At 30.1% G+C, this 23,020-nt stretch overlaps 1 protein-coding gene across 1 annotated transcript in view; it reads right to left on the reverse strand.

Moving 5' to 3' along the window:
* HELRODRAFT_119465 (hypothetical protein) overlaps positions 1–23,020 on the reverse strand; it is a gene marked incomplete at both ends in the record, with an annotated part of 50,959 nt that overhangs the window by 19,870 nt on the left and 8,069 nt on the right. The window contains one exon of the mRNA XM_009014186.1: positions 9,512–9,587. Within this exon, the coding sequence (XP_009012434.1) occupies positions 9,512–9,587 (76 nt within the window). The remainder of the gene's footprint in view (positions 1–9,511; positions 9,588–23,020) is intronic.

Genomic DNA, 23,020 nt, shown 5'->3' on the forward strand with positions numbered 1-23,020 from the left:
TCAACATTGCGTTTCTCTACACAACATCAACAACCACAACAGCAACCACAACCGCAACTACTACAAATACAACCACTACTACTACTACTGCTACCACGACTGCAGCCGCCACATCAGCTGCAACAGTAACTTGACAACATTAAAAATTTTAAAAGCATCAACAACAAATGACAGTAAAGTATGATAAAAAAGAAGAAGAACAACAACAACAACACTCACATGAACGCCAACAACATCGAACAACACGCTTGACGTCGTAACGACATCAGCAACAAAAATAACAAGAGTAATAATAATAATATTATCCCTAACAACAACATCATCAACAACAACAACAACAACAACATCATCAGCAACAACAACATCATCATCATCAACAACAACAACAACAATAATAATAATAATAAAATTAATTACAAAGAATCTTAGTATATAATTGCGTGTGTGCACGTCGGCATCGTAGCACTGCAGATTACGTTGCGTTATTGCCAATAGCCTTTTGTTTCCATAATTCCTTATTTAGTTTTCTCTTCTTTTGTTTTTTCATGGAATTATTTTTGTTTTTTTTCTCCTTATACATAATTTGCAAAAATGTTTTCTGTATTTTTCCCCCTCATGCGTAAGAGAAATGGCGGTAATTTTAACGAAGCATTTTGTATCGCTTTTTTGGCGGGAGACTTTTTCAAAATGACTCGATGACGTCATCATCGTTTGATATTATTATTATTCTAAAATTATTATTTTTTTAATATTGTTATTGTTGTTATTGTTATTACTAATATTATTGCAGGAACAATTCTTTCATCGAAATATTTTTCTAACAAAAAACTTCGTGTTAAAAATTTACATTTTTCAACACGAAAAAAATTTTTTTTCGGAGGAATAAAAGTAAGGGATATTAATGCTTTAATATTTAAAGTCAAAACTTTTCAGTGTAGATAGATGACATTAAAAACAACAACAGCAGAATAACAACAACAACACAACATAACGACGACATAGCAACAACTTAACATAGCATTCAATGTATTGATCATCATTTAATATTTTTTAACGAACATTTAATATTAAAACACATTGGTGTATGCAAGTGTGCGTATTGTTGTTGTTGTGTTGTTGTTGTCGTCGTGTGTTGTGTGCTGTTGTTGTTGTCGTGTGTTGTTTGTGTTGTTTGTGTTGTTGTCGTTGTGGTGTGTTATAGTGTGTTGTTGTTTTTTGAATACAGTTTCAAATACGAACAGAATTTCATCTAATTTCTTTAAAGTTTATAATGAAAAAATAATTATGTAATGCATGGACGAAGCTCTTAAAAAATTTTAAATACTGCATTATTGCGTAGTAAGTAGTAAAAAAGACAATTAATCAGATTATTTTAATTTTTTTCCAAATTTATTGCCATTATTTTGTGTGGCAACCGCTGTAAGGTTTGGGATAAATTCAACTTTTGTATATTTATTTAATTGTTGAATACGCAAAATAAATTTTAAAAATAAAATTAAAAACCATAGGACATGGACAAAATAGGTTGGATTACCAACGTGGAAAACATTTAAAAATGTTTCCGTTGACAAAAAACAAACACAATTGAAAAAAATTCCGATTACAACAACATTATTTTTAGAACATTCTCACTGCAACAATAACAACCGTATTTAAATTTAATAACATTTATCTTAACAACGACCAAATTTTACAACATTTTCCTACAATACAGTTGCTAACAAAACTGAAACTGGAATACGTAACTATAGTGTAGAAAAACAAACAACGACATCAAAAACATTGAAAAACAATTAACAACAACAGAAAAAACTAACAAAAACACGGAAAACTAACAAAAACATAAAAACAAACACCAACTAGAACATTTTAAACAATGTGACCAGAAAAAACAATGGCAGTAATGTTGATAAATGAACTGCAACTGTAATAAAACAACACCAACCCCAAAAAATTGGGAAAAAAATAAATTACAAACTTTTAAAAAGCAAATGTGTACATCGGGATAAAACAAAAAACTAAAAAAACTTATTATGAAAATTGAAAAATATGTTCAAGAATCATAATTTCAAAAAATAAGCAACAAAATGTTAGACATCACCAACACTACCAATAACACAACAACAAAAACATCAACAACAACACTACATCAACAACAACAACAAAGCCACCACTAACAACAAAAACAATAAAAACAACAACAACAATGCTTGATTAGGTAGAATGATTAATTTCAGGCGATCAGACAATAATTAATGCACTACGCTTCTTCATAAGACTCATCTCCCACACTTTTGCATGCATTATTCAAGATAACTTGTACACGCAGGCACAACAATCGTACAAGCAAATATGCGTATAAATGGATGTATACAAGTTACTATACGCAATGCACACGCATACATAACCCTTACAATGTTTGCAATGCATGCATGCATGCATGTAAAGGTATACAAACATTGGTATATATATAAATAATTAACTACACACAATCGAAGGCATGCACTGTGCATTTTAAACCTTATTTACGACAAAAGTGAATCAATTAAATATTAGGCTGTATGTAAGTTTTTGCGTATTATATATAAATATTTGTATATACATATGTATAAACATAAATGTGTATATATATATATATATATACATTTATATACACACAATAACAATTTATTGCCGAAATATCAATCTGGATTCCGTCAGTACCATTCGACTGAAACTGCCCTTTTGCAAGTTTTCTCAGAAGTGTACGGGGCAATTGATAAACAAAATGTGGCAATGCTAGTCTTTCTTGATATGTCATATAAACACTCACACACACCCACGCGCACACACACACACGCACGCACACAAACACACACACACATATATATATACATCAATGTGTTTCAATACGTAAAAGTTACATGTGTGCCAGAAAACCATACACGATTGTAATAATTTACGTATAAAAGTTATCATACGCCATTGTTTTTTATGGCTGCGTGCGCATGTTTTGTCTTAAAAACCGAAATATGATCCAATATTAACTTGCACCAGTATGTACACACACTCACAAACACTTTTTTGCGTTTTAGTATTAGTTTTAGTTCACTTGTTCACACACATACATGTTACAAGTGTGATAGTAGTGTACGTACATGAACGGAACGTGTTCTTAGCATTTGTCAAACAGATGACCTGCTTGACTGGACTGCCAATGAGAACAACTCTCTCTCTCTCTCTCCCTCACACACACACACACACACACACACACACGCACACACACAAACAAACATCAGTTTGAATTAAACTTTTTATTTTCTCTTTCGTAAGCCTTACAGAAACCATCAAACGTATTTAAAACATGTCATAGTGAAGTTATAGAGATTAAACAAGTAAGATGATACAAACATGATATGATGAATATTGTAAGATGATACAGGCATGATATGATGATGTCGTTGGATGATACAAACAACATGGTCTGATGAAATTGTGAGATGATGCTAGCACGCATTCAAGAAGAACAGAACAGTTCGCAATAACTTCAATAAATCATTTCTAATAATAAATTGATGAGTAACTTTTTTTTGTTTGTGTGTGAGTTTGTGACGATGTGAGTGAGTGAACTGAAAAAAAAGAATAATACATCGACCTCATGTACGAGTGAATGTACGAAAAAAAACTAAAAGACAACAAAACAAACCAAATACACGTCAATAAAAAAAGGACAAGAAAGCCTCATGTTAAAATAAAATTTAAACAAATTAAAAAATATCTTCATCTAACATATTTAAAGTTATTAAAAAATTTATAGACAAATAAGAGTTTGAAAAATAATCAAATAAACAATTGAATTAGATGATTAAGTTATTCAAACTTTTACTTGATCTCGTTTCTACACAATCCTAACAAAAATATAATTAATTTGAAAAAAACTTAACAAAGCTCAACTTTCAACAAAAAATTAGTTAAAAAACAAAAGTCAAAAAAGCAAAACTTCTATATCAGAGATTGCAAAAATACATCAAAAAGATAGAACTCGTGTAGGTGTTAAAACTTCTAAAGATCTCATCATAGGTTGAGGGACTTCTAGAATTGACAACTTTAGGTATAAATGAATGGATAAATGCTTGATCTAAAAAAATGAACAAAATATTTAATAAAATATAAATGTAAATATAAATATAAAATTTGAAATGTAAAAAACAAAAGTTGGTTGGTGTCGGTTAAATATTCGGTTGGGTTGATTGGTTGGTTAGCTGGTTGACTGGTTTGTCGGTTGGTCGATTCACTGGGATGTTAAAACGAATCTCCCAAAACCATTTTGTGAGAGTTGATCGATAAGCCGCAACATACAAATTTTATTTGATTAATATGATAGAAAAATGAGCAAACTAAACACAATAAAAAATGAAAAAAAAGGATTGATTGGATAAATAAATATGATAATATAATAAACCAAACTAATCCCAACCGAAAAAATTAACATCATAACTGCATAATTGTTTCATAATCTTATTGATTAATTAATATTAAACATTTTTATAGTCTCTGTCAATTTTTTGGCTGAAAAATATTTTCAATTATAAAACATACTGTTAAAAATGCGTTGCTCAATTATTTAGCATGAACTAACTAAAGTTGGCATGGTATCGTATGAAAAAGTTAACAAACCAGTTAATCAATTAATTAAAATTATTAGTAAATTAATTAAAAAATGGATAAATTAATGAAAAAAATGAATTAATAACTTAAAAAAATGAATATATGCATGAATGGAAATAATTGATGAATTGTTGTCCAAGAAAAAATATGAATAAATGAATGAATGGATGGATGGATAGATGAGTGACTGAACTGATTGATGAATGATAGTTTAAGCAGCTAAATAAACGGCTATAAAAGTAATAGATAGATTGATGGACGGATGGACAGCCGGAAAAAGATGGATAGATAGGGGGGTAAATGGATGAATGAAGGAGAGATGAATGGGTGAAAAAACAATTTGGTAAACGTGATAACAACGACAACAACAATAAAAATAATAACATATATTATTTTTCATATTTTTGTTATTGAGAATATTTGAAAAAAAAAACAAAAAAAGAAAGAAAATATGTCAACAGCGACTATGGCGATGATTATAGTTTTTAATAAATGATGATAATGATGATGGTGATAATGATATCAATGATGATGATGAGGAGGAGCAGGAAGAGGACGACGCGATGATGATGATAGAGATCCTTAATTAGCATTTAAATTCTTACGTCAGATGTGATTAATTAACCAGGAGAGGGCACATGCCCAGCGTTTGTTGGCCATTATTTTAACTGTGTCGTTGCTCTTGTTGTGTTGTGAATTGTTGCCGTTGTGGAGTGTGTGTACTGGTATGTGTATTGGTGTGTGTGTTGTTTTTGTTACTGTGTGTGTGTGTATTGGTGTATGTATTTGTATTGATGTGTATGTTGTTGTTGGTGTGTATTATGTTGTTATTGCTACTATGTGTGTGTGTGTGTATTTATTGGTGTATGTATTGTTGTGTATGTAGTTGTTGTTGTGTATGTTGTTGTTGTTGGTGAGTGTTGTATATGTTGTTGTATGTGTGTATGTGTATAAGTGTTTATGTATATTGTGTATTTTGTTGTTGGCGCATGATTTTGTCGTATGTTGTTGTGGTGGTTGTTATGTGTATGTTTTTGTTGTTGTTGTGGGTGTTGCTGTATTGTGTGTATGCTACTGATGTGTATTGTTATTGAGGTGTGTATATCGTGCTTTTGTATTTTGTGTTGCTGTCCTAAACAAACAATTATGCGATATATTGCAATAATAAAATACCGTTGACGTTGGCGAAATTATTTTAAAGGAGTGTTTTTTTATGATGTAGCCAAATTAAATCAGGCAATCTATGAAAACTAAGAGAATCTTAACCTTTACTTATTTAAATGGATTAAAACTTACAAATGGCAAAACAATCAAATTGTCGCTAATTTATCAATCAAACTAAACAATCAAAAAAACAAATCAATCAACCAATCCATCGGATCAACCAATCAAAAAGAAGGACGAAGAAGGTAAACAATGGACAGCCAATAGGACGAGAGCTATAAACATTCAGCGAACAGACAATAAGTGAACATCAAACTCAAAGAACTAAAAAAAGAAAACTTTTAAAAATGTACTGATGTTGAATTGTATGAATTGAAAAAACATAAAAAAAAGAAAAAAAAGAAATTACAAGAGTTGTTGGATAGTAATTTGCATTCATTATGAAAACCGCACTGGAACTCTAACAAGACAAATTGTGCCCCAAGTTCAACTGATTGACACAAATTAGAAAGAAATTAGTTTACAAAATCCTTTGACACGTTAAAATATGGATCCTATATGTTTGACACACACACACACACCACACACACACACACACAACACATACACACACAAATCCAATGATATATTTAGATGCTTCTATATTCAATAACCATTGAACCGATACCGAGAATTGAACGTTAATGTAAATGTCATCCCATCCCAGCTTTCGGTTGTCATGTTACTTTTTATTATTAATATTTGAATGAATGCTATAAATTAAAATATAACCAAATGCAATAATTTTGAACCCCATAATGAAAAATTGAATGCACATCATTCAATAGTTCGAGGTTTTCTCAACGAGATATCTTTCAAAATGCATTCGCGAGTACATTCAATTACAAGAGGAAAGAGAGAAAAGTGAATTAACTGAATGAATCTTCCAAGAAACATAACATAAATCATACTATTAAATTATTCACAAGAAAAATATTGAAAAAACTTCCATAAAAGAATTAACTTCAGAAATGCACCAGACGTTAGTTGAGTTAGCTAGCGAACCGTCGTCTACGTAATCTTAAGCAAATAAATTGCAAAGAGAATAGCCCATACAGTAAGACTGTGATCTTCAGTTGAGTCGCTATAGCAGCAATATGATATAAATACGTTGGAGATTAATGGAGATTATATTAGAAATGCTACTGAACAACCCTATGAACCAAAGCTTAAAGAATGAATTGATAATCTTAGCTTGCAGAGAAGCCTTATAATAATAAATTACAAAAAATAATAATATCTGTTATAATAAATAATAATAATATCATTAATGAAGAAGTAGCGAAAAATATTTTTGTTAAAGATGAGTACACCTACCTAATTGTGAAATAATGCTGTTATACAACAGATGCAATAACAACCACAACAATGCCAATAAAAAATAAATTTACATATAACAATAATATAAAAAAGTGATGTGATAGCAATGATGAGGATAATATTGGTGAGGTCGACGACAATCATTCAGATAGAGAGTTGTAGAGATGGATTGAAAATAAAGCGTTGATAATAGTGATATTTATAATCGTGACAGTCTTTATGTGCGCATGTGTGTGTGTATGTCCATGTGTGTGTATTTGTGCGTGTGTGTCTGTTTACGTGCGTGTGTGCGTGTGTGTGTGTTTATCATGTTCGTATCATGTGTCTTTATCTAGCTTATATTAGGTTATTTTTCAAGAGAAAGAATGAAATATAGCTAAATAAATTTTGGTTATAATAAAACGGTGCATCAAAAAATAAATAATATAAAAACAACATCTCATAAGCATAACAGTTTCAAATGCAAGAAAGCAGAAACAATAGAAAATGTTCAGTCAAAAAAAGACACAGAACAAAATCTAATACAACATAGATGGGAAGAAGAAGCCAAACAAGTGATTAAAGAGGGAGATAAAGAGAAAAAGTGTGGAAAAAAGAAAAACAAAAAAATAAAAAAAAATAGAAAAGAGAGAAAGTTGAGTGGACCGAGGAGCAAAAATGATGTCAGCAAACTGGCATGCAAATCGGAGAGATACAAGTGCCATCTGACCATTAAATCACCTGCCTCTCCACTTGAAAGTTCATCACACGCACCTTTCCTACATTACTCCCCGGGCATATAAATATAATACAAATACGTGTACATACACAACGTATAAATTCATGCATCACGTATATATAAATATAAATAAATAAATATGAATAAATATATATATATATAACTGACAAAATTTTTTTAACAAATTTGTAAATTCAAACTTTGTTAGTTGTAGAAACGTCTTAGCTCTGTTAACTCAGCCGATGAGGTTATGCAAACAGAACTTCAATAACCACGAACGAACATTCTCGTAAGCCAGTTGATAAAAACATGACAGAAACAACATCACAAATGCGCCAAATTAACGCGAAAAAGAACCAAATACGAATACGCATATACACAAACACAGATACTTATTTAGTATTTAGGTACTTTATAAAACTCATTAAGCTAATAAACAAAAAACATTGCTTAAACAAGAGACCCACAGAAAGCTGAAATAAGTGAGGCGTGCCTGCCAAAACAAATGCAATGAGACATAGAGACCATACATTAGCAGAAGAGAGAATGGAGATCTAATTTTAGATAACACTCAGGCAAGCGTCCTATGTATCGTTATGATGAACTATGTTTATATATACGTGTTTTTAAACATGTAGACACCCTGATATACATACGCAATATATATATATATATATACATATATATATATATATATATATATATATATATATATATATATATATATATATATATATATATATACACGGAACTTCTTTTTTTTGGGATTCATAACAACAACCATTATTTATATATACTAAATTTTATTTATCTGCTTATGTTTTCCAGTAACCTAGTAACAAAGGTATCCATGTATTTTGATTTTTTAAGTTATTCTGAAATCCAACATTGTTTATATAGGTTGTTTGCATATTTTATGAATTAAGATGATTAACAAATATGACATAAAAATAAATGAAAATTGAAATAAAAAATAAAAAACAAAATGAAAAACAAGACATAAAAAATTTAAAAACGAAAAATTGAAAGAAAAAAAACTATAAACTAAAACAATGCACGCACGAGTGTACATCAAATTGAAAAAAAAGCAAGAACTTTTTTAACAATTTTTTTCATTCAAACAAACAAAAAAACTTTAGATACTAAAAAAATATTGAAAATAAAGAAAAAAACTCAATATTTTTAAAATAATTACATAAAAAACTGATTCTTAGTCGCAGCAGGAAAAAAATAGCAATCGGGAAGAAAAACAAAGCAATAAACATGGCCTCAAAACCATCACAGATATCTGCTGTAAAGCATGGCGATAAAAATACCTTCATGCCCTTTGAAAAATTATACCGACATACAAACAATATAAATGAATATATACAAATATTGTAGAAAAATACAAATATACAAATGCAAAAATATGCATGCTACACAAAAAAAACAAAGAAAATGTACAAATAAACATGAATATTTTGAAAAATAACAAATTAGAAAACAAAAAAAAATACAAAAAAACATCGTTATACAAAAGGTAGCAGAATAACAACAATACAAACCAAAAATAACAATATATACAAAATACAAAATGCAAGCAAATAAAAAATTATACCATAAATATTAAAAAATACAAACTTCTTTTCTGAAAAAACTGACGAAGCCGTATCCTCTGGATTTTGAGGTCTGTGGATCTCGAATGATCTTGCAGTCCCTGGGTTAAATTAATTATTTATTTTTTCTATTATAACAAATAATAATAATTTTTATAATTAATAAAAGTTTATTGTTATTACCATTAAAAGTCTAATTATTCTAATTATTAATATTACTATTACTACTAAATATTACTACTGCCACTACTTTTGTAATTATTTATAAGTGATATAAAGTCATTTTTATGAAAAGTACATACAACATGGTTAGGAAGATGATGATGAAGATGTTGATGACGATGATGACTCGGTTGGTGAAAGAAATATTATTAAAAATGATGATGAAACGATGATGATGAGGACGAAGATGAAGATGAAGATGGCCGTGAGTGACAGTAGATAAAATGATGATCAGCCATTTTTTTTATCGGCGAATATTTTTAAATTGTATTCTATCTTAATTCTTTTTTGATCTATCCATCTATTCTTCTATTCTCCTATCTATCAATCATTTTTTTAACGATGGTGCATTATTTTTCTATTCAATCATTTAATTATTTAACTGTTGGTGGTTAAAAATTTTTTTTTGAGCAATTCAATTGACTCCGGTTATATTAAAGTTCATTTAAGACATTCATTCATCAATGCATTCATTCACCCATACATTCATATATTCATTCATACAGTCAGTAATCATTTATCTATCGATTCAATCAATTAATTATTCATTCAATTATTTATTCATTCATTTATTCACTCACTCCTTCACTCACCCACTCACTCACCCACTCACTCACCCACTCACTCGCCCACTCACTCACTCACTCACTCACTCACTCACTCACTCACTCACTCACTCACTCACTCACTCACTCACTCACTCACTCACTCACTCACTCACTCACTCACTCACTCACTCACTCACTCACTCACTCATTCATTCATTCATCCATTCATTCCCCTACATTCATTCATCTACATCTTATTCACACACCCATTCGTTCATACAGTCAGTCATTCGATTCTTTTCAGACCGGCACATAAATCATGAAATGAATAACCTAATTAAATATTTTAAGTAGTAAAATTGAGGAATCAATGAAAGGACCAATCTAATAATCTCCAAATGATCTAACGGTCGACCAGCGAAGCACATGATGCTGCTATCTATCTCAGTCATTTTTCAACCTAACAAAATAAAACAACGTAATTGATGAAGATTGATACCTCTGTGTGTGTGTGTGTGTGTGTGTTGTATATGTGTGTGTGTGTGTCGTGTGTTTGTGTGTGTGTGTGTGTATGTGCGTACGTGTAAGCCAATTTTAGGGTTTCACTTTCAATTCATCACATTTGCACATTTGAAAACACAGTTAACAAATTTAGGACGAAAAGAGGAAAAGTAATAAAAAGTTTGGCTTTTGAATTTTTTGTTAAATTAGTTTAATTTAATTAATTAATTTAATCAAATTAATGAGTAATTTGAAAATTAATCCACGCGACGGTTTTGTTTTCTCCCCACCTCCTATAAAATCTCAACTAGAGAAAACGCTGATGCGTAACACTAGCTGTGAAAACTACGACCAAAAAATTTGTTTAACAACCCAACGACACAAACGCACATAGTAGCGCTGATTAACAACAACAGCCACTAAAACAACAACAACACCAACCTTAACCACAGCAATAACTCTTGTTGAGAGCACAATAACTTCATTTATAGAAGGCTATATTAACAGCAAAATATCAACCCTAAGTTAAAAAACAGCATCAACAAAATCCGAAACCAAAAAACCAAATAAAACCAGAATTTTCACAACACCAGCAACAATATCAATGTTATCGGCAACAATTTAAGAGACAAACGAACGAAACATTGTAACAACAACAACAACGACAACAACAACGACAACAACAGAATTTTTTTTATAAAGGTCCAGCAAATAGCGGCCAATAATCGAGCTATTTAGTAAATTTACGCTAGCAACCCAGTAAGCATTAGCCATGAGTTGTATGGAGTCTTACTGCTTGCTGTACGGGCGTTCAAAGACGGAACGGAATTAAGAGGAAAATGTTCATACAGATGTAAGTTACAACCTCTCTGTGGGTTTGTATCTTTTTGTTTTGTTGTTGTTTTATTTGTAAATTTTGCTGTTGTTGTTGTATGTTGTTGTATTTTTGTTGTTGATGTTGTTATTGTTGTGTACATTAGGCACAATTCTGTATATATTTTTTGTTTTTACTTTTTAATTTGGATTTTTCCAATAAAATTCATACTTGTTAACTAGTTTTTGTGTTTAGTTCAATTTGTGTACTCAAATGAATATTGCTAATGTTCAAGGATGTTTGTTAAGAAGGAATGGACCACTAATCTGCTCAAGTTCCTCAATAGATATATTGGCGCGTCTTTTGCAGAAAAAAGTGAGAGTTTTTTTAATTACGTGAGATGTGCAAATATATTTCTAGGCACAGAAACGCTATTAAGAATACAAATGCTCTCAATCATTAAAAAACATTTATATTCATATGATCGTCTCTATGATAGCATGTCTCCGAACGTTTTAAAACTTTACTAACGGATCGAATGATCGAAACTTTGTCAACCTACAGGTTCAAATATGCTCAAACGTTTTTATGTACCGTGAGTCAATTTTGTATTCCACTTTAAACAACAATTAAAGTTTTTTAACTAAAATTTTTTTATAGTCATTTAACTAATTTTTCGCGATATGACAGGAAAATGTTTTCGTTATTGAACTGACACATTTTTTAAATGTTAGCGAGAAAGCCTACAAGTGTTCAATAAAAACTTCATATATAACCACGTGTTGACTCAACCAGTTCCAAGTAACCAGGCAAACTTTAAAATTTTTTTTTAAATCACACAAAAAACATTTTTTGAAAACTTTTATTTACTTTAACGAAGAGTAACAAAAAAAATTGTATGCATAATACAATGTAGAAAAACAACAACATAAAAAAAACACAGCAAAAAAACTGCAAAAAAACTTTCATCAATGAAGACAAACACAGGCAAGCCGACTAAATAGCTAGAAATGCATTCTTAATGCATCACGCTGGCAACGAAGCGTGCAGAATTTACACGGAGGGCCTCAAAATTTACAAACATTCTTCGCTATTCTTAACGATAGACTCTTTTGCAATTTAGAAATATTTTGTTGCAAAGTTAGACTGATTTATATCCGTTTAACATCGTTATGAGCCTTTAATATTGAAATTTAATGCAAGCAATCTTTCGCAAATCTAACACACATACACTTAGAACAAACATAGACGTATTATGTTTATTGTTTTTTGTTATATTTAATTGAATCTTGTTTATAATTTAGTTCAACAAAATAACACAGTTAAAACAAAAAAATTGAAATGTAAGATAGAAAAACAAAGTAAGAAAAACAATCATGGACAACAAAGTTGAAGAGAAAGCTATGAAGAAAAACAAAGGAAAGAAAAAGGAAAGGATTGAAAGAAAGAGTGAGAAAGAGAGTATGAGAAAGAAATAAAAAGCGATAGGAATGCAGGATTATAATCGATCTTTATAATTTTTTTTTCTTGAAATGAACCCATTTTATCATCTTCATTATATCTTCCATCCGTTTCATTGAGTCGTCTTCCTTTTCCATTTTGAATAACTATCAATGAAACTACATCTTTGTCAACAATCGCTTTAAAAATGTATTTACTGTTTGTAAAATGATATTCTTTAACGAATTTTTTCTTAGCGTAGATAGTTCTAAGTTTTTTGTTTTTATTATTTTTACATAACTATTATTATTATTATTCTTGTTATATTACTTTCACGTACTTATTATTCTTGTTATATTACTTTCACGTACTTATTATTCTTTGGTCGGAGTGCCTGAGTTGATGGTATAGTTGCTATTTTCATGTACCTATAAATATGCCATGCCTTCTTCACAAGGCTTTCCACTTAATAACTTTTCTCTTTAATTTCTCTGCTTTCGGTCTTCTAATTGAATGAATTATTATTTTATGTGCATCGCCATATTTTTCGTAATTATTATTTTTTGTACTTATAACTATATATATATATATATATATATATATATATATATATATATATATATATACCTGTCTGCTGCTCTCAGAAATCCGGTCTAAATATTATTTCGTATTTTCATTATATTGAATCGATTACTTTTTCTGTTTATAATCAAATTTTAATCTTATTTCTGTACGATGCATTGTGATTTCTCGTTTGTTATCTCAATTATGTTGCTAAATTCAGTTTTTGTTAGATAGCGCTTTTGAGATTCGTTTAATTAGCGCTTCATAAATGTTTCAATAATGATAATAATAATATATATATATATTTGTGTGTGTGTGTGTGTGTCCTATTTTTTAATCCAGCACCGCTGTTATGTTAACTTTCTTTATGTGTGATCTGGTTTTTCTTTCGATGTTTATTATTAACATTTTATACTTTTCTAAATGTCAGTAACTACATTGTATAAAATTGGGTATAGATTTTATAAAACTTGCGTAATAGATTTATTTATTTTAACTGTTTCAAACTAATTAATTGCAATTAATTAAATAATTAATTTTATGATAAAAAAAACTTCAAAGTTCGTTCATTTTATCTATTGACCAAATTTGTTTTGTTTTTAATGTTGGTTAAGTAAGGATAAAACAAAGAAAACAAAATTATCTAAACATTATTGTCAAACAGTGCAACATTGAAAGTTTTCTTTCAAATATTTTTTTAACAAAAGTTTGCAACAAAATGTTAAACACTACAGAACAGCAAAACAGAATAAATGACCTACAATGGTTGATGGTAGTTTTTTATAGAAGGACAATGAAACCACTATGACTACTTGTATATTTGGAAAACTAAGCAATTCAAATAATGTGGTGAAACGTTTGGAGTTGGATTTAGAGTGGAACCCCTAGCATGAGAACTTTTCTTCCAAAATGATATATAGGCCCTATCATTAATAAAATGCAAATCTATATTATTGCCGGGTAGTCTTGAAAAGCCGTGAATGTTTTATATGATAGAAACATAGAAACATAAGAACACTAGCATAGAAATTTCCATTTTCTTAAACAGTTCTATCTTTGTTTATTAAATTACAATTAATTTGAATTTAAATTATAAATAAGGTTTTTGAAAATGACTTTCTTTAAATATTTTTCAAAACTGATCTCGAAACGAAATATAAATTTTGAAAAATAATAGTTTTTGATCTATCTAGTCACTCAGTTGGGCAGAGATATTTTTTAAATATAACAAATAAAAACTTTTGAAAATTTTCAAATGGTTATCAAAAAAGAAAGAAAACTGAATAAATCTTGCCAATTTTATAAAAATCAAATTAATTAACCAGATAAGCATTGACAGATTGGCGACGAATCATAGTATTAATGCCTCAAATAAACTGTTTACTGCAACTAAACAATATTTTCTCCACTAAAATTCTAAAAAAAAGTATTCTTGCATGTGACGATAGAAAGTGAGAGACGCAGGGCGGTAATTGATGGCTTGAAGATAACACCTTCCTCTTCATTAGATCATTTATCTGAGCTGGAAACAAAAAGTTTTTCGGGAGAAACGTTCTAAAAAAATGTTAATAAACTTCTCAAATGTTTTATAAATTATTTAGAACGCGCAACAGCAATATTTTTCATGGAGGCCTATATATGTCAGCATCTTTTTTATTTTCAGATATTTATGTTCAGTCTATTAGAGTTTGTTTTGTAAAGTTCTACAAACGGCAAACAATGCTCTGAATTGTGTTGCGATGAATTTGTTTAACGATTGGAAAGTAAAAAAATAATGCATTCGTTATAAAGCTGCGTGTGCTTTTGTCTTGTCATGTTTGCCTATGTGATGAACTGGGTGAGATTCGTTGACATTCCTTTTTATAAAATCGTTCGTATCGAAAATATGAAGAAAACAAATAAATGTTTGTGCCAGCCATGTTGTCATCATGTTGCTGATGTTTTGTTATTGTTTCTTTGTTGTTGCTGATGTTATTCTTGTTTATGTTGTTTTGTGTTGTTGATGTTGTTGTTGTTGATGATGATGCTGATGTTTTATAATGTTTTTGACGGCAACGTGTTGGTGATGTCAGGGCGTTAATAATGTTGATGTGAGTTGTCGCTCTGTATGAATTTCGTTATTCAGTGACGTTTATTTGACGCGCTAGATTATTTTCTTCATATTAATAATCATAAAAAAAAACTTGCGTGCAGAGTTGAAAAGCAGAATAATAATAACAACGACGACGCCAACATATAATTGGGGAAGATGAGGGTATCGAAAGTTAAGCGAGAAGATATCCTAAATGAAGACGACGACGAAGATGACGACAATTTTTCCAAGGACGTTGCTAATATTGACACTGATGATGCGATGGAAAAGTGGAAAATAATCATTTCAGTCGCAATGCGTGCGTGTTATTTCAGTTTGTACTACTCTATGTGTTTTGCATGTGTATGTCTTTGTGTGCCTATTTATTTGTATGCTTGTGTATGTGTTTGTGTATTTGTAAGTATGTATGTTTTTGTGTAGATAGGGTGTTTGTTTGTCTGTCTGTATGTAATATACGCATGTTACTACAAATGTACGTATAGTATGTATGTGTATATGGATGGATGTATGGATGGATGTATGATATGTATGTAATGATGTGGCAACATGAATGTTGATGGTGCATGTTCTCTTGCAATCATAATATCGCTAGTGATGTTTTCATTGTCATCAATGTTTCTATTGTCGGCATTGTTTTTAATGTCATCAATTGTTTTCAATGTCATCATTGTTTTTGATGTCATCATTGTTTCTGATGTCATCATTTCTTTGTATCAACGTTATTGTCGCTAAAAGTAGATTAGAGTATTACCTGATAACAATAAGTAGATAATGTTTCACTGGAGATGACGATGATTATGAAGTTTACAAAGACATTGATGTTGAATATTAAATGAAATAAATGAGTATGTCGATGATGATGATGATGGAAACGATGATGTATGTGATGATGATTATGATGATGACGATATGAAGTTGATAAACTTGATAACAATGTAAATATTATTGCTGTTGCTGACGGTGACGACGACGACGATGAGGAAAACTTTTAGAACGATATAGTCGTTCGGGCGTACAGAAATGAACATTATTTGTTGTTTTTCTCCTTTTGTTTTAATCCATTAGAACGCACATTGTCATACAAAACATGTTATCATACATACGGAACGTACGTACACTTTTCACCGCGTTACGTCATCATCTTGTACATGTACGTGTACAAAACAATACCTTCCGTTCACACAAACACTCTGGATCATATACGCAGTCTTATTATGTATTTATAGACCATCTACAAAACAAGTTACACGTAATATAATGAAAAAACTTATAGCCTAGTATAAAGTGGAGTAATTTAGATAAGTACTGAGTAGCAAAATGATTCGAATGTTAGAAGAACAACTTGCCTGTGTGTACACATCACGTTGTTCGCAGTATGGTGCACACCTCATTATGAACGCACAATCGAACGCATTGTTTTTCAAATTGTTTTAAATGATGCAAACAATTTTAAAATTTTAAATTTCAATTTTTTTAAAGTTTTATAAATAATATTATGTTAAAGGTTACACATTGACACGTTGAAATAAATTGTTTCCAATCTGATTGTCAGCTGAACTGTAAAGATGACAATATTCAGAAATAACTCGATGGAAACATGAAAGTGGTTAATTAGAAACAATCTGTTATCTAAGATACAAACTCATGAATGAAATAACATTTATGTAAACGTTCACATGCACAAACATGCAAACACGAACGAGCATACAAACATGTAGAAACATATAAACATGTAGAAACATGAAAACATGTAGAAACATGAAAACCAGGAAAGCACTGGTACGCAAGAGTACATGATGTTACGGAGCACATTTCACAGTCTGATAATAATTATAAAACAACATTAAACACGTAAGTAAGCAAATGCTTCTTAGTATTTTTATTTGTATGTATATGTACACAAAACATACACATGTGTATGTATGTGTGTGTACGTGTATCGCGTGTGTGTATGTATGTGTGTGTACGTTTATCGCGTGTGTGTATGTATGTGTGTGTACGTGTGTGTACAGCAAATGGAAGTATAGAAAAGAAGGCGACGAAGAAGCGCACTGTTTGGAAGTAAATTGTTTGCCATATAATTGAGTCAGCCCTCCGTTTTAACGAGTCCTTCATATACAACATACACACGATGATGGTTTGTATATCCTTGTATATATGCATGTGCACATGTACAAACACGCATACGTATTCCTTATATTATAATACCGGCATAAACAAACTTATTTTTATTTTTTTATCAATCTATCTATCTATCTATCCCTTTAATTTTATTTTATGCAGACGTATGTGATGTGCGCTAAAGTGCCTACATATAAACACGCACGTACAACTTAAATGTCATTTTGTTGGCCACCGTTTAATACGTACAGCCGTACGCACATACATGCAAACGTACGTTCATAAATACATTTGTATAATGAAAAAAGCACCAGTATCAGCAGTACAAACAAGTAACATTTTTACTTACCGACCATTCTTACTCAAATGACCACATCCCATCGTGGAAGTCCATGTGCTTGTATTTTTGCACCGACATCCTTCACTCTTTCATAAACATGAAGTACAAGCAGAGTTAACTACCTACAGCAAAACTAATCACTCGCTCAGTTCATACATGCGAGTTAGTTTCCTGACTTGTGTGCACATTTGCATGTTAGTACACGCACATACACCTAGACGTATGTATGCAAACATCGAAATACAAACAAACATAAATAAATTTGATAATAATAAAAAACGCCAAACAGAACTTTGCGCAAATGTTTTTTTCCTTTTTTTGCGTGCATGAAAAAATTACCATCAATTAAATAAACAAAACGTTGCGTCCAGACGCGCGTATACTTCTCCCCTCTTTCAAACGTTTCACTTAGCTAATTAGATTATTTCGCACCAGCATTTGCCTACGCGTCTACAAACATGCGTGCGTACGCCTGGATACCGGGTATATAATGACGTACATGTGTGTATTCTAGTATGTATGTTAGTATGCCATCTGTAGTTTGTATAGTATATAGTTAGTATATACATTTGTATACACACACACACACACACACACACACACACACACATAAGAATACATACATGCACAACACATAAACGTACGTAAAAACATACAAACAGACATATATTAAATAAATTTAAACCGTGAAAGACAACAGAAGGGTTGTTGTTGTATGTTAGTTGGGTTGTTTTGTTGAATGATGTGCAGTTGTATTCGTGACGTCATGTGCGTCCATTTATATGCTGTTTTGTTGTTCTTGCTTGGCGATGGTGAGGAAGAAGATTAGGATGTGTTCAATTGAAAATGCTGTTGTCTAGTTAGGAATTTTATTTTGTAAAAATGTGCCGATATTACATTTTGGTTGTAGGTGTTAGAGCAAAGAATACAAATATATATATATTTATATATATGCCAAGTCCTAAACCATCTTAACCATCCTAAACTAATTTAAAATGAATTTATTCGCTTTTATACGCATTCTCAATTCGGAAACGCAAAATATGTAAAAAAAATAAGAGTGTTTAATCTCAATTTATTAAAAGTCCCTGAATGCAGACACACACATACAATATGCGTAAAGCCCGAATACAAAAAACATCATGGATAGGGACGAACGCATATAATAAAAAATACACACACACATACCCACACATATGTTTCAGTATATATTTATGTGGCAATGTATACACTGAATATATAAACGTATTTATTTTTTCATATAAATGTATACATTTAGGTGTATGTAACTACAAAAAATTACAGTATGTATTACAGTTATTTTAATACAATTACAGTTTTAATATAACGTTACAGTAAATATACAAACATTTAAAGGAGACCCAATATAAGAAATTGATGTATATTTTTTACGGAAGTGCTGGCGACTGATAACCATACCACCATCAATTATTATTATTATTGTCATTATTACTATTATTATTACTATTTGTAGTAGTAATCGTATAGTAGTATTGGTAGTAGTCGTAGTAGTATTGGTAGTAGTAGTAGTACTACTACTATTATTAAATAGTAGTAGTAGAAACAGTATTTGTTTTACTATTAGTAGTAGTAGTAGTAGTAACAGCAGCAATAGTAGTAGTAGTAGTAGTAGTAGTAGTAATAGTAGTAGTAGTAGTAGTAGTAGTAGTAGTAGTAGTAGTAGTAGTAGTAGTAGTAATGGTGGTAATATTAGTGGCATTAGAGAGTGGTAGTAGCAGTATCATTAACATCAGTAGTAGTTTTGCTTTTTATGCTGATGTTGCTGCTGATGATTTGATTGTTGTAGTTGCAGCTGTGGTTGGTGTGGCTGGTGTGACTGGTGTAGTTGATGTGGCTGATTTGGTTGGTGTGGTTGGTGTGGCTGGTGTAGTTTGTGTTGGTGGTGTGTTGTGTGGTCGTTGATGTAGTTGCAGCTGATGTTGGTTTTTTTTTTTGTTCTTTATTGTTAACATAGTTTTTTTCAGCCAATGATAAATACAAAACGTTAACCGAAGACAGAATTTTACAAAAAACTTGACGATAACTTTTATTATTTATAACCAATTTTTTTTCTAATTTTGCCTTTTTATTTGAAGAAATCTTTGTGGAAAGAAAAAACATTTGTTTCCTTTCCCCAATGCGAGTGAATGTCACAATGTCATGTAACTGTGGTTGTAGTGCTATTGTGATCATTGATGTTAAAGTTGTAATTTTGGTGTTTGTACCTCGTTAAAAATTGTTACCTCATGTTGTTTCAGCTGTTAAATTTTTTTTTACGAAATTTTATGTCAATCAGTCTTCTTTCAATGTGTCAATCTTTCACTATAATGAGCTAATGAGCTTTGGTGTCAGTGTGTTGTTGCATTGTTATGGTTTATTTAATTGCTAATTGTTATTTGACTTCAACAAATTATAAAATGATGTCAGAACGCACTATTCACGCCAAGTATAAAATCGATTTTACAGGACAATTACTCAGTAGCTCAGTCCCATAAATTATATTAATTATTAATAAAAAAAGTATTTTCTAAAAAATTTACGCATTAAAAATTTTCAGTGAATGCAAAACAACAACAAAAATAGTTCTAAGAAAATTTTGTTTGAAATTTGAAAAAGAAGCTTTGCTAGTGAATAGCACCTGCTATTAATAAACCATTTGCCAGCTTAACATTACCTAATAACCTAATTATTGATTGTTACAAAAAGCAAAACACCAATACAAACATACATACCAAACAGACACCACACTCACATATACTCCAACACACACCAACACTTGCCGATACACGCACGCTAATAAACAAACACACCATACACATACGCCATCATTGTACGTATTTTTTGTCCAAACATATACAAAAACAAAACACGCACTTACATAAAAAAAACACATGGACGCACGCACACGTTTTTACACAATCATACGCTTACGCATACATAGGCACGCTTATGCACATATAAATATCGTTAATATAAACATCTTTATCACATTGGAACACGCGTCCGTTCCTCATACTTAGCTCAAGTTATATATAAGAGATGAAGTTGTGATATACATAAAGTAATTGCTTGTTATTTACTTTCTACATGCACATATTCATAGAGCATAGACCTAACTATATCATGTATCATTAATTTTTTCTTACGTAAATCTATTTATGTCAATTTTATTTATAAATAGGACGTTTTTTTCTCGCAAATAATAGGTGAATGTTTTGGTTTTTTTCCAATGTAATGTTTAGTGCCCAACATAAATCCAGTCATCCAAACAAACATTAATTGATATACTTTCATTACAGTGATTAAATAAAACGCCACATTTTCAATGTGCGCTTCATAATTTAATTTCCTTAGCATTAATGCATATTTATGGGAGGTCTCATGCAAATGTATGCGTGCTATTGTTGAACCAATCTACTAAAAATCAACCCTGGCTATGTTAATAACTTAGCATATGTTAATAAATTAACATATGTTATGTCTTTTCAAATAAATTAGACAGTTAGAATATTTACATTAATATTTAAACTGAATAAATTGACCAAAGATAAAATATTTATTACTACAACATTTTGATAAAGAAATCATAGACATCATTACGCAATTTCAAATTTCAAATAAGTATTAATGTATCAATCAGAAAGAGAATGTAAAAGTCATAATAATTTTAATATAAATTCCAATTTTTTGTATCGTTTTGAGAATTGTTTCATAATTTGATATATAATTTTAACCAGCTTCTAATTTTTGTGTGTTCAGAAATGGCCATTGTAGCTATTGGTGTTGAAATAAATTTAACACAACTTCTTTTACCAGATGAGATTTGACATTTAAGATATTTTTGTTTCACAGAAAAAACATAAAACTTTTATACAATTCCTCCAATTAATAATAATAATATTTTTAATATTAGTTTTTGCATTTTCTCAAAGCGTTTATGATTTAAAAGAGTAAATAAAAAAATTTTGTCGTGGGTGAATGTTATGCCAAGGTTGCGGCTAAAAATAGGATTGCTAAGGACAGCAACAAAACGAAAGTAAAAACGGAAACAAATTTGATGTAATTTTTTATTGAAGTTATTGTTATTGTAGTTGTTGTTATAATCGTTACTGTGGTTATTTTTGTTGTTAGAAACATCGATTTTAACGAAAAAATATCAAAAAAATTCATATGTTTACAACTACAACAGCAGTAAAATTTAAATAAGCAACATCAAAACACTGGTAATATAAAATTATTAGCTCTTATGCTAACATGAATAATATAAACAAAAACATTTACGACAACAACAACAACATAACAGCAAAGACAAAAAACAGCAAAACTACAAAACAAAAACAAAGATGAACAACAAAACACCAACAGCAAACAACAACCCACTGAAATATTTATATAGACACTTGCGAAGACACTACCTTATAAATAAACTTTTTTTTACCCTGTGACAACGAAAGAGTGAATGAACTGCCTGAAGAATGAATAAATGAATGAATGAACCAGTTTGTAAACATTTTACCAAAAAACTATTTTAATTAAAAAACCTTAAAAAAAACAAGTTTGCAGCTTCAAAATTGAAAAATAATCTTTGAAGAAAAATAACATAATACTTGGACATTTTTAATGAATAGGGTAATTAATTAATTAGATAATTAATTAACACAATTAAGTTATTTTTAATTTATTTAAACTGTTTTTAATAAATTAAACATAAAAATTAGAAAGATAGTAGAACTTTATATGACGATCTTATTAATGTATAATTACAAAGTTGTTTAAATCTTCCATTATTGATACTACATTCTTAACAACTATTGCAAGTACAAAAAATTTTACAAATCGTATGAACAAATTTTTTAGACATAATAATCTTT

Source organism: Helobdella robusta (genome assembly GCF_000326865.2).
Source record: "Helobdella robusta unplaced genomic scaffold HELROscaffold_13, whole genome shotgun sequence".
NCBI classification, from domain to species: Eukaryota; Metazoa; Annelida; class Clitellata; order Rhynchobdellida; family Glossiphoniidae; genus Helobdella; species Helobdella robusta.